Source organism: Mauremys reevesii, linkage group 16 (assembly GCF_016161935.1).
Source record: "Mauremys reevesii isolate NIE-2019 linkage group 16, ASM1616193v1, whole genome shotgun sequence".
Taxonomy (NCBI): domain Eukaryota; kingdom Metazoa; phylum Chordata; order Testudines; family Geoemydidae; genus Mauremys; species Mauremys reevesii.
Genome location: NC_052638.1, coordinates 11,500,559 through 11,514,433, shown reverse-complemented (window position 1 = coordinate 11,514,433; position 13,875 = coordinate 11,500,559). Strand labels below are relative to the sequence as shown.

Sequence of the window (13,875 nt, the reverse complement as noted above, 5' to 3'; positions counted from 1 at the left end):
AATACTCAAAAGCAGAGCAGGGGCCTTGCTAGAAGCTTCCAGTGATGCTGGAAGACTCCCAAGGCTTAGCGAGATCTGCAGTTCACGACTGGGGGTTTATGATGTTACTCGAGAGAGACTTTTTCACACTGGCAAAAGTGTGAAAGTTAGGGGGTCTATGTGGTGCTGAGAGAGAGCTTGGCAGGGGGATGTTGGGGGGAGGAACTCACACCAGGAAGATATTACAAAATCCACAGCCCCCCAGGGTTGTGGTTAAAAGATTGTGGCTGGAGAGCCTCTGCATTCCAGCCATTCCCAGTTCCAGGAATGGTCCCTTGGGGCTGTGAACAGCCATTTGGTTGCCAGCAGGCACCAAAATCCACCATACGTCCACCAAGATCTCCCCATTACTGCATGGGTAGGGATCGGTCAGCCTTCTCCCAGAGCAGTCTGGCTCCCTGTGGCTAGGGGAGGAGTCATCTCCTCTCCCTCCAAATTTCATGGAAACTGGAGGCAGATACTGTGGAGATGAGAGCGATGTAAGAACCTCTGTAGAATAGGATAGACTGCATGAACTTTTCCTGTGCCCTTCCCACCTTACCTTTCACACTGGCAAGTCCTCCTTTAGCAGAGGCACCTGAGGACAGCCAGCAAACAGGGATTCCCCTCATGGCACCTCTTCAAAATGAAGTGAAAATCCAAGATAATGAGAAGTTATGCTTATGGTGAGAACAGAGCCCTATGACATTTTATGTAGCCCATTATCACAGTGCTGGAGAAATGGACAGAGCACATCATGGACAAGCACATACCAATGCAGTCTAATCAGCAGCTCGGCACCCAGTCTAAAGAGTCACAGTTTAAATATTGGCTTTTTTCTTGCTTGTCGGAGTTGGAGCAATTGTTGTCTTCATGTGCCCTCACCGCGACATCCTGCCTAATGAAGGGCAGGGCATTCATCCTGTGCATCACACGCCCACCACTTCAGGGCTTGGCATGGTTGGACTCTAAAGGACAAAGGAATACAAATGGAGACTCTTCATGAACTGGGCACGTTTCACGTTTGCTTTAGGGAAAAACAGCCTGAAAGTCTGGGATCATCTGTCCTTATCCTCTATTTATTACGGGTGTCAGAACTCTAATCAACCTGCAACAGCGGCGAAGCGTTCCTCAAATACTGATTCATTGTCCTTGTTAAGTCAGAGCGCTGAGCGCAGGGACTTGTTAAAAATGTTAGAAACGGTGGGGTCCTGATATAACACACAGTGCTTTGTGATAGGAGTATGCTTATCACCCTGGAGAAAGACCAGGAAAATAGCTCATGTGGTGTACTGCATTTGGGTTATCTGGGGCAATTTCTAAGGAGTGCTGGTGTATCAAACAGCTATCTGGAAACCTATGCTTTCCTCCAAAGAACACAGACCAACAATATATATATGATTTTTTTTCTTTAACTTTGTGCAGATGTAGCATGCGGAACTCATTGGCATTTGACATAATTGAGGCCAAGAGTTTGTTGGGATTCAAGAAAGGTTTGGATGTTTATATGGCTAATGAGAACATCCACAGTTACATTAGATAGGATCTGAATGTATTTTGTTTTAAAGGTGGAAGGGCTGTAAACCTTCCTGCTTCTAGGTTCTGAGTGAAGGGTGTTAGGAAGAATCTTCCCTTTGAATAGATTTTTCCATATTTGTCTAGTATGAAGTTTCTATCCCCTTCCTCTGAAGCATTGAATCTCTAGCACTAGAGACATGATACTGAATAGAACCACCACTGATCTGAAGCAGGCTGGTAGTTTCTGTGGTCTTTTACAAAGCTTGCATGTCTTCTAAAGATTTCACTCCATTGGGTTAGCAGTGCAGCATGTCATTCCACATTGAAATGGACTCGAACAAGCCCTTCTCCTTTGAAATGACTCCTGCCTGTGTCCAGGGTATGAATGACACTGCTGCTAATGGTTTACACCCCCGTGCACAGAAAAATGACATTGAAGATGATTTTTCTCCATATCTTTCTTTGCTCATAATTACAAGTGGAGCCTACAATCCAATTATCCCTTAATGGTTGGCAGTCCTTCTTATGGATTTGAATAGGCCTTTCTTCTTTCCCTGGAGGCTCTTGCAGTCATTTTTCTATTGTCAGAGGAGTTTGATGTAAGTAGGAAGGTGCATTGATCACAGTTATTTTAATTAAAACAGAAAAATGAAGTGGAAACTGCCTCTCTTAAGCTGTTGCTTGGGATCTCATAAGCCGACAGAACAGATTTATTGTACTTGGTATCTTAGCCAGGATTTTAAAAAGCAGACTCTATCTTAGACATTTCGAATGCACCGTCCATCTCAGCGTTACATAGCTAGGAATCAGGAAGGCACAGAGATTAACTTTCTTTTTTTGTGATATGTTTAGTTTCTCATCCAGATTCAGATTTCTAAGGGAATAAATATTAAATCAAAGTGACAGCTCTCTTTGTTAGCTCCACACTTGAAATCCCAACCCAGATTTTACCCTTATTTCATATTTGTATTACAGCAGAGCTTTTGGGGCCAGGACTAACTTTTTGTTCAGTATTTGTACAGCACCTAGCACAGTGGTATCTTGGTCCACGACTGGGGCTCCTGCAGCATTGAAATACAAATGATAATAGGGACCTGGGGCTTGTCTCCCCCAGAAAATTGATTGGAATAGCTATTGCAGAATAGCTCCCTGCGTGGATCCTCTTATTCCTGAATGAGCATCCGTGTAGGGCATTATTCCAGAATAGCTGTAAGCATTTTAAATTCACACCTTACCTTATTCCAAAATAGCTTCTCCTTGAAGACAAGCCCTTATTACCTTGAGGGCAAGTGCGGACTGTTACAGCAATTAGAGTGAACGTTAAATTCCCTGAAACAGAGATGCTCTCGTAAATGAGCGCTCAGACCTAGAGGCGGCCTGCGGCTGTCTAACTGGAAACTGGAGTGGCATTTCAAGGAAACGAATGCACTGCAAACAATCGGATGTTGATGTATCTTTGCTATGAGCTGGTAACGTTGCTGTGGTGACGCCTGCCAGGCTTTGGACCCCTGGCCTTGCTGATAGAACATTATGAAGTGTTGCATTGGGGTTGTAAATGGGAAACAATTACACTGAGCTGCTTAGGAGAGAAGGGAGCAGTCCTGGGGCAGAGCCACAAGGAAAGGCAGGATAAGATAATCGACGTGACACCGAGTCAGTCTGTCCCGTTGCTGAATGAACCGTAGCACAGCGCTCCTTCTGAGCACTGTGGCAGTGGTTTCGTGGCAATATGGAGGCGAAGGTGCCACACCAGCCAGCAGAATCCAGGAGCATCAGAGAGGCGTTCCCCTTAGGGGGGGAAAGGGAGCGCTTTATGCTGCTGCCAAGCAGCTGCTGTTTAATCTGGGTGGGTTGCAAAGGGGCTGTCATAAAGGACGCAGGCACAGCGTGAGCGTGACACAGGCAGAGAGGTGGTCCCGTGACGTTCCCTCTTGGACTGAAACAATCCTCAGTGGCTAGAGGAGTGGAAATGTTGCAGGGGGAGGAAATGTCAGTCTTCATGAAGCAGAGAGTCCCTCATAGAAAGGCCTTGTGTCTTTGTTCGTGGAAGGATGCCCACATAGCGAAGCCGTGCAGCAGCTCTCCGTATGATGGACTCGACTTCCCTCAGAAATCCTTCTCCACACAAGCCAGCAGGTAATTTTCCTGGGTGACCATTAACACCTCTGTCCTCCTGCAGTGGGCACCAGAGAATGCCCAACACATGTAACCTGCGGCTGTAACATTAGTCACTGGGTGCAGAATATCCCCCGGCTTTCTGGAAATACCAGCACTTTTGGATTGTGGCTGACGTGCTGCGCGCTGGGGAAGCCATATTGTTTCAGGGGGCTCAGCAGCATCTGATCCTGCATTAAACAAACACGCCTTTAATTATAGGGCTGCCAAGTTACTTCTTCTAGTAAGTAGCAGGAGAGGGGCAGGAGAGCCCTTACCTCGCTCTTAAGAACAGAGGCGCAGTCACGCTGTGGGTCTGAAACTCACTTCTACTCAGTGAGGCCTATGCATAATGCTTATCCTTGCCGAGGCAAAGCCTCCACTGTCACTTGTGCTGCTCTGTGTGTATGTCACATACATTAAGCATTACACCGCTCTGATAGTAACCGAACAGCTCTGGTATTTCAACCCCCCTACCATTTTAAAGGGAGGCAGAGATCTATGTCATCACCTAGAATGTTGTACTAGTAGAGAGACAAAATAGGCAGGGCAAAGTTTAAAAAAAAAAACCTGCCTCTGCCAAAGCTGGAGACGAACAATCATCTCTTGTTTGGTTGGTTGCCATTCTAGTTTGGAAACGTATACATTCTGAAACAGAGGCACGGCCAGTTGATCCGAGCACAGGGAGCTGAAACAGAAACTGATGGATTCCAATCCTCACTCGGACACAGTTTTGTCCCGTGACCTTGGTCACGTCATGACACTTCTCCGTGCCTCAGTTTCCCCATCTGTGAAATGGAGATAATAGCACTTCTCTGCCTCACAGAGGTGGGAGGAAGATTAGTTGGTTAATGTTTATAAAGTGCTTCAGATGTGCTATCTCAGGGCTAAATACTTTATTTCTTAATTTTGTGCTTTACCCTTCTCTGTTCCCTCAGTTGCTAAATGCAGAACGGGCTGTTGCTGCTTATTCTGAGAAGTACTAAAATGCTGCAAATGACACCCCCGGGGGTTAGGTATAAATAGACATTTTTGCACAGGAGGATATTTTACATATGTCTATTTATGATTGGAAACTTGAAAGCAGGACAGAGCTGTTGAGGTAGGAGGCACTACCATGTGCTCTTGCTTCTCTTTTTCTCGTCTGTTTAAAAAAATAAATAAAACAGCCCCCAATGCTTGTATTGCATAGGCCAAACTCTGCCTCTGAGCTCTCTATTTTTATTCTGGGAGTTGCATATGTAAAGCCTCATCCATTATTGCACAGCCTCTAACCTCCCGTTTACGGAGAAGGACGGGGCTGGGCAGTCCAGACATAAAAATGAACAAATCACTCGCTTATGCATTCCAAAGCCATTTGTCTTTGGACAAAGACCTTGCCTGGAAAATTTCACCCTGATATGAGGTTTCAGGAAGCTATTAGTGACTGAAAATAGGGGGTTATTGTGGAAATACTTGTATATCCTTAACTAGATAGTTATCACCAACATTTCAGCTATTAAGTCTCAGAGAAAAGGCTAGTGAGTTGCTTCTGTTTATCCTGCTTCATGTAACACGAGAACTAGGGAGCATGCAGTGAAATTATTAGAAGGCAGCAAGATTAAATGCAAATAAAATGAAATCAATATTTATACAATGGATAGTTAACTGTGGAACTCACGGTTGCAGGATGTTATTTAGGTAAGAATGGTGTCCCTAGCCTCTGTTCGTCAGAGGATGGAGATGGATGGCAGGAGAGAGATCACTTGATCATTGCCTGTTAGGTTCACTCCCTCTGGGGCACCTGGCATTGGCCACTGTCGGTAGACAGATACTGGGCTAGATGGACCTTTGGTCTGACCCGGTACGGCCGTTCTTATGTTCTTAGGTGCAAACAGCTAAGTTTCAAAAGAGTGGTAGCCATCAGGATAAGAGTAGCTATCAAAAATGACTGTGTTGTCATGCAGCAGGGAATAAATTGGTAGGTAGCTGTTGTCAGGAACAATTTTACCCTTTTGGTAAATAGCATTGAAAAATATATTGTGGGATGTTTTACTGAGATGCTGCTTTATGTGGCATGAGCTACTGTCAGAGACAGGCTACCAGAGGAGTTGGACCCTAATTCCTTTCCTATTGTCATATGATGTGTGTGAAAAGAGGAAGAATGCCTGGAAAATGACTTTTCATGTTCTTCGTGGCTCTCTTCGTTGGCGGTGATACTGTTCACTTTGAAGGGCAAAACAGGTTAATCAAGAGAAGCTTCACTTTTAATGAAACAGTGCAACTGATTATTAAAAGCAAATAGAGTATAAAAATTGAACTGCCAAAAACTCATTTTCACTCTGCAGAAGAGCAGTTTAGCTTCCTTTCCACGGTGTGTCAATATCCCATTGGGCTCTGGGGGAAAAAGGTATTTTAACTTAAAAGTGGGATAGCTTATAGCTGAAGAACCATGGGGCATTGTTAAGTGTTTAAAATCGATGATTATGAATAGAAATTTGGTTTGGGAAAAAACGTCCTTGTGGGATGGTTATTTCAGTGCTTTGCGTGGGTCTCTTGTATCTAGAACAGGTGTTTGTAATGAAGCCTGGAGGGCTTTGGCAAAGCCCTCAGCCCTCTGTCCCTAGCAGTCTAGTGAGAGCATGGGGTGCTGCCATGCCTAGAACCTCAGCAAAGTAATGAGACTCAAACTACGGTAACTGCATGGGATTGCTGAATAGGACACAGAGCCACACCTTCCTCTGTGGGACAAGGCAGCCCTTGGGTCGTCTGGTTTTATCTTCTCTTCCCAGTGGAGAGAGTGGAGTACGCAGAGTCTTAGTCACTTATCGTGGACCAACTCTGCAGAGTACGGCTGAGTTCTCTGCCCAGCCCTACAGACTTTAAACCACCCATAAGCCAATGGAAACATCCCACTGGACTGATTTAATTGGGACAGCATCACATTCCCAGGGTGTAGACCCCATGCCACCATGAGAGTTCAAGTCTAAGACCATTTTTAGCACCTTTCTTATAAACTTTGATTAATAGTCATAATCTTTTGAAGAAGCTTTCGTTATACACCTCTACCCCAATATAACGCAACCTGATATAACACGAATTCAGATATAACGCGGTAAAGCAGTGCTCCGGGGGGGCAGGGCTGCGCACTCAAGTGGATCAAAGCAAGTTTCACCTATAACACGGTCAGATTTTTTGGCTCCCGAGGACAGCATTATATCGGGGTAGAGGTGTAGTTATGTCTGATGTACACACTATCTCGTTAGAATTTAAAGCAAAAAAATATTCAGTGACTTACTGCTCAGTCTTACAAACACTGCCAGCTTAACTGGGAAGGTCCAATTAACATCAACAGAGAAAGTCTCTACATGTTTATTATATTTATTATGGTAGCACCTAGAAGCCCCACCTGAGATCAGAGCCCCATTGTGCTGGGCATTGTACTCATGTGTGGTAAAATACTGTCCTGGCCCCAGGAGCTTACAGTCTAAATAGACAAGACAGAGGGTGTGAGGTGAACAGAGATGAAGTGACCCGCCCAAAGTCACACAGCAATGAAAGAGCCAGAAACAGAACCAAGGTCTCCTGACCCCCAGTCCAGTGTTTTATCGACTAGATGGTGCTTCCTCTGCTGCTGTTTTGTGAAATCAGGCCCTCAGTGACAAGCAGTTAAGTGGAGCCAGAAAGCACAAGACTAATGTAAAAATGACAGCAGGTGACCACCAAGATTGTGACTGTGACATAAAACAAAGAAATCTACCAGCTTTACTTTCCAGCTGCATTATTGATTTGCTTTGCATTGCCTTTTCAGTATCTCTTTCTGGTACGGAATGAGATGACGGTTTCCCAGAAGCACCTGGGGGAATTCTGTAGCTCCCTTAAGCAGTACCTGAAGAATGTGGCAGGACAGAGAGACTGTTTCCAGTAAGTATGCTTCTCCACCTCTCGGAAGGAAAATGGGAGTAACTGTTTCAAAGAATGAATCTCTTCAGGTTTAACTTATAACCACAATTGCTTTAGCTACTCAAATGCTTATAGCTTTGCCGGTTACAAAGGCCACATACTGAATACAGCTTTAGCTTTAGTCTTGAGCAGTGGTTCCCAAACTGGGGTTCACAAAATGTTACGGGGGTTCTTGGGAAAAAATTCCCTAATGGCGGACAGAGCTGTCCATAGGGACCCTGGGCAGCCCGGGGTCAGCAGCGCAGAGCTCCTGGACTTCCAAGAGCTAAGCAGCTCAAAGCAAGCCCATCTATCACACTGAGAGATTTAAACTTCAAGAGTCCTTATAAGAACTGGAAAGGGAGGTGGATATTTTTTGCTGTTTTTAAAATTAAATAGGCAGCTAGTATTGTTTTTTAAATTATTATGAAGAACAAGTTTAAGCTTTGTTGTAATGTGCGCTGTTTGCCTGGACTGCTCAAGACCTGAATGCTTGTGTAGGAGGAACTCTTTGAGTTGGCTTCTTAAATACCTTCCTGCTGTTTCACATCTGATACTCCTTGATGAAACCTAGGAACCTTGTCTTATAACAGGATTATTCAAAATGATACAAGCTTCGAAAATGAGAGCTTGGAAGTGTGGTGCCGTTTTCATAATGTAATAAAAATACTGTCACGATAAATGATAATTAATAATAAATAGTGCGTAATAAGCATGTCATAAAAACATTTATGTTTCCAAGATCACTGCTTTTATAATTTATACTCAGGTCAAGGAGAATATCCATGGAAATATTAATTTTTAGGAGGGGGTTCGCGAGACTTGACATTTTAGTGGAAGGGGTTCACAGGTTGTTAAAGTTTGGGAACCACTGGTCTAGAGAGAGCCCCAACCAAAATCCAATCACCCTCAAAATTGGGCAAGATGAGGCAAGGACAATTTGAAATCCAAACCTGGATTGGTATCCAAATTATGTCTTCATAATGGATCCACCTAAAACCCCAGATCAGAAACCTCGCAGTTCTGAAACAAAAGTTTTCATCTGAGTCTTCTTTCAATGTAATCCAATCACTACTGTGCTGGCCTGTGTGAGTGCAGCAGTTGATATTCGTCTGAGCCATAGGGGTGATGCATCAGGGATGTTGGCCCACAACGGAGAAGTGTGGGTTCTAACCCGTGTCAGGTACATCATTCCGTATGTAAGAGGATACGGGCATGTGTCAGAACCGCTCAGAGGTCAGGAAAAAGCAGTGAAAGCACAAGAGCCAAAGCAGTGTCAAGGGAAGCCGTGTGCTCTGCAGGTGCATGCGGTAGGGGCTTGCCTGTGAAATTCTGAGGTCACAGAAAGTGCTGTGGCTGTTTGGAATGACGTGAAGTCAGTGAGTGAAAAGCTCCTGGAACAGACTTGCCAGCTCATTCGAAGCCAGGTTTCCACCCCCGCACCCCAACAGAAAAGTCAGACACAATCCCTGCTCTTATCGGATGCAGCTGATCTCTCCTTGGGCCTTGGCCAGGTAAACTTAATAGTCCGTAGTTTGCCTCCCACTAAATTATTAATGCTCATGCGCTAAGGAAGATACAGCCACACTGTAATACTAGCTCCATGTTTCAGCCTTACTGTACGTCCAGACTACCTGGTGGGTAGCGATCGATTTATTGGGGATCGATGTATCGCGTCTCATCTAGATGCGATATATCGATCCCTGAACGCGCTCCCCATTGACTCCGGAACTTCACCGGAGCGAGCAGTGGTAGTGGAGTCGATGGGGGAGCCACAGACATCGATCCTGCGCAGTGAGAACGGGAGGTAAGTCGGAATAAGATACTTCGGCTACGGTATTCCCGTAGCTGAAGTTGCGTATCTTACATCGACACCCCCCTAGTGTAGACCAGGTCTTAGAGGGAGTGGTGTGAGAGTGCAACAAGTTACCAGCTGGCTGCTTACACAGTGGGTTGGTTCATTCTGGGGCGTGAAGGTGACTGAGACTTTTGACTCATCAACAGTCTCAATGATAGACTCAGACAGAGGCTACAAGCTCATGCACCCATGAGATGGAGAAATCCTGAATCTGACATCCAATCACTGTGCCGTGCGGCCTTTGGTCCTGCTTCTGAAACGCCCTCAGCTTCTGTGGTTGGGAGTGGGGGTTGTGGGCATGCAGAACATTCCAGTATCCGATTAATTTTGTGTCTGTGTCTGACATGGGGAGCTGGGATGTGCTGCACTTCTTGCAGCTGAGTGCCCTGCTGCCAGTGGGTTTCATGCCAGCTGACAAGTCATCGCTTAGCTCCCAAATCCAGTGGTGTGGCTGGAATAGTTCATCTTGCTCAACGTATATGTGTGTGTGTTTGCTTTTGATTTCTCTCTCTCTCATCACTTTCAGTGTAACTGCAGTGAGGCTCCCGGACGGAGTCACTTTCATCGTCTATGAGTTCTGGGAGTCTGAGGAGGACTGGAAGAGGTAGGGTAGCAACATTTAATCTTACAGGTTAAACAAATGAAAAATGATACATCAGATTGCAGGTGATCCAACCCCCTTGGTCTTGGTTTGGGTCCCTCCCTATTATATATACACACATATATGAGATTCCAGTGTGTGTGTGTGTGTGTGTGTGTGTGTACACACACACACGTATACACACAGATACAAATATTTCATACTACATGGGAATCTCTTCATAGCAGCATCTCAAAGTTCATTGTCATGGTAATGGTATTTGACATTCATTTTGCTTTTCATTTGGTTGGATGGGAACTGTTTCAAGCCTAGGTTTTGTGAGACAACTGCAATAGCTAAGACAAGGGCCCTGGCCCACCATCCCCTCGAGGCAGAAGTGCTGTGGCCAGGAGAGGCAGCAATAAAATTTATCCTTTAGAAACAGAAGAATGGAAAGGTTGAGAGCAGCAAGAGTCTCATGTGGAGATAAGTTAGGAAAGGGAGCTTCGTTGGCAGGAAAAGGCTTAAAAGAAACAACCCACTTATGCCTCTTCCTTTTCCATGGATTCTCGTGCTTCCTCTCAGAACACGTAAGCCCATCCCTGGCTGCGTCTGACTCTAGCATGAGTGGTTTGGTAGAGGCGAGAGAAATGGCAGAGGGGAGGGTATATGTATTTGTTTGGCTGGTAGGTTTCCTTTCACTCCTCCACATATTGCATAAAGCACTGTAGATGTCTTTTGGGGCACTAAAGGGTAACCCATCAGCTAGAAAAATTTCTTGGCTGCATTGCCACGTATTAGGTACATATCTGGTGCTCATCACCAGGGTGGATGTAGATGCTTGAAGATGTGCCATTTTTCTATATCATGTCCTGTTTAAACATTATCATCATAAAATCACAAAAAGGGCCTGTGACGAGTTCGGTCTCAGAGCCCCTTGGGACTGTCACCTGAAGTGCTGAGACTACCAATGAGCCCATTTTCCCTGCCAATTTGGGATTTCAGAACCTTGTCTTGTTGAGCCAGATACACTAGCCTGCTGCAAACACAGACCCAGGTCTGGTCCACGCCCCCAAAGCTGCAGACTTTAACCAAAACCTGCTCAGCAAGTGCTCCTGTCTCCAGCACCCAGACACCCAGCTCCAAACCCCAGATAAATCTGTTTTACTCTGTATAAAGCTTATACAGGATAAACTCATAAATTGTCCTCCCTCTATAACACCGATAGAGAGAGATACACAGCTGTTTGCCCCCCCAGGTATTAATCACTTATTCTGGGTTAATTAATAAACAAAAGTGATTTTATTAAGTATAAAAACTAGGGTTTACATCATTTCAAGTAATAACAGACAGAACAAAGTAAGTTACCAAGCAAAATAAAACAAAACATGTAAGTCTAAGCCTAATATATTAAGAAACTGAATACAGGTAAATCTCACCCTAAGAGATGTTCCATTAAACTTCTTTCACAGACTAGACTCCTTCCTAATCTGGGCCCAGTCCTTTCCTCTGGTACAGACCTTGTTAGTTCCAGTCGACATCTTAGGTGAAAAGCAGAGGATTCCTCATAACTGGGAACCTTTTGTTCTGTTCCACCCCCTTTTATATCTTTGACACAAGATAGGAATCCTTTGTCTCTCTCTGGATTCCCGCCCCTCCTTCTAAATGGAAAAGCGCCAGGTTAAAGTTGGATTCCAGTATCATGTGACATGTTCACATATGCTGTGAGACCTCATTACCCACTGGTTGGCACACACATATACAGAAAGGCTTACAAGTAAACCGCACCATCTACAACCAATTGTCCTAGTTAATGGGAGCCATCAGGATCACCATTAATGGCCCACACTTTGCATAACTACAATAGGACCTCAGAATTATATTTCATATTCCTGATTTCAGATACAAGAATGATACATTCATACAAATATGATGAACACACTCAGTAGATTACAAGCTTTGTAATAATACCTTACAAGAGACCTTTTACATAAAGCATATTCCAGTTACATCATATTCACACTTACCAACATATTTTTATAAAACATATGGAGCGCAACATTATGTTTCTTTGAGTTATGGCCCTGTAGTCTAATTTTGCCCAAAATTGGCAGAATGCTTCTAAACACAATTGGTAATACAACTATGTACTCAAAAGAGGAGTGTTTGGGAAATATTTAGCCCCAGGTGATATATTTTATGCATTTTCCTGTACTTTTTTTGCCTTCGGTTAAAGCAAAAGTCTGTAGTCACATGACAGTATGAGCTTGTTTGTACCAGGTAATACATCCCAAAATATTTGTCATTAATTGTAGAATGGACTGTGCTGAGAAAGTTTTTCTGTCTGTTGTTTTTATGAAGTTATGCAGATAATAAGAGCCTTGATCCTGAATTATAAAACATATTTTTATGAGAGAGACAAGGTGGGTGAAGTAATAACTTTTATTGGCATAGACTTTTTGTTATCTGCTTGACCAGACACACAAATCTCAAGCACACATGGTACAATTGTAATTATCTTCTATGATGGAATACAATACATGTCAACATGTTATAGATCAGTAATGACTCTCAATAGAAGGACGGTAGAATGTCTCACATGACTATATTGTGTGACTAACCAGGTATAACTACGTACTCTTATGTAACCCCCTACATAGAACTATGAGCTACTGAATGTCTAATGCAACACCCCTTCGAGCTATATTTACTCACAAAAAGAGTCAGTAATTTGTAGGTATTTGAAACATTTCTACTCCCCCTCAGAATCTGTGTCTGATGTGTTCAATACCCTGTTGCTACACTTATCACTGTTTCATACATTGGAGCACACAAAACCTTCCCTCTGGTATTTGCATCTCCTTGTTGCACAAGTGCTCTCTCAGCCACACTGCACAAAGGTGAGGACAGTTTCTGGTGCATGGGGCAGCACCATCGTTTTAAGAACAAGCTGCCCCGTGCTGTCGATCACCCATTCCTTGTTAACAGGAGACACTTGAGGAGACTGAACTGTTGTCTGATTCCATAGGCCTAACTGATCGTTTGCACATTTCAGGGGCTGCCTTTGTTGGTGGAAGTTTCTCACTTATTTTATTCTTACCAGACAACCTGTAGCCACATTATCCAGAGATGCTTGCTTCTTACCACAGTACAATAGAGATACCAGCGATATACTGACTGCTGACCCTGAAAAAGCTGCAGTTGGGTTGGACTGCAGTTACCTACCTTCAAATCTTGCTAGTGATACTGAGCAAGGATTACTTGCTTCAGCTGCTGCTTGGTTCTTCATTAACTCTCGGGTTAGGTCAGGTCTGTCCATGACATGAATTCAAAGTAATGGTCCTAATGTATAAACCCGTCAAGAGACAGACCATGGCTACCTCCTAGAATATTGTATCCACTTTGATATGTGACCATGGCTGAGTTTCACACCGTTGATAATGAGAGCAGGCTGATAAATGACAGCATGCAGTTAGGTTACTGACACACCGTAGCTGAAATTTCACATGTGTTCTTGGGATGGGGAAGAAATCTTTCCTTTGCACAAAGCTAGGGGAAAAATGAGCAGTAGTCACACAGAATGCATCTCACTCACCTTCCCTTGAATAAAAACTCCCAACCCAATAGTCCAGGCAGTGTTAGACTTCCCCTCTGGAGTGATGAAGTGGTGCTGCTGTAGTAAGACAGGGACTGCTAACAGGCACAAGGCCACGCAGAGGCAGCAGTAGCATTTCTGTTTAAAGGTGAACGTTCAAAGTGCTCTAAAGTTCATAGGGTCCGATGGGCTTGGAAATTGGTATGCTAGTACAGAGGTTCTCAACCTTTT

The 13,875-nt window shown here is 44.2% G+C and overlaps 1 protein-coding gene across 7 annotated transcripts in view; it reads left to right on the top strand.

The window, feature by feature from the left end:
- Positions 1 to 13,875, top strand: part of NECAB2 (N-terminal EF-hand calcium binding protein 2) — a 355,015-nt gene that overhangs the window by 334,307 nt on the left and 6,833 nt on the right. For all 7 annotated transcript variants that reach the window (XM_039503542.1, XM_039503545.1, XM_039503544.1 and 4 more), the window contains 2 exons: positions 7,481 to 7,593; positions 9,996 to 10,073. In XM_039503542.1, the coding sequence (XP_039359476.1) occupies positions 7,481 to 7,593; positions 9,996 to 10,073 (191 nt within the window). The remainder of the gene's footprint in view (positions 1 to 7,480; positions 7,594 to 9,995; positions 10,074 to 13,875) is intronic.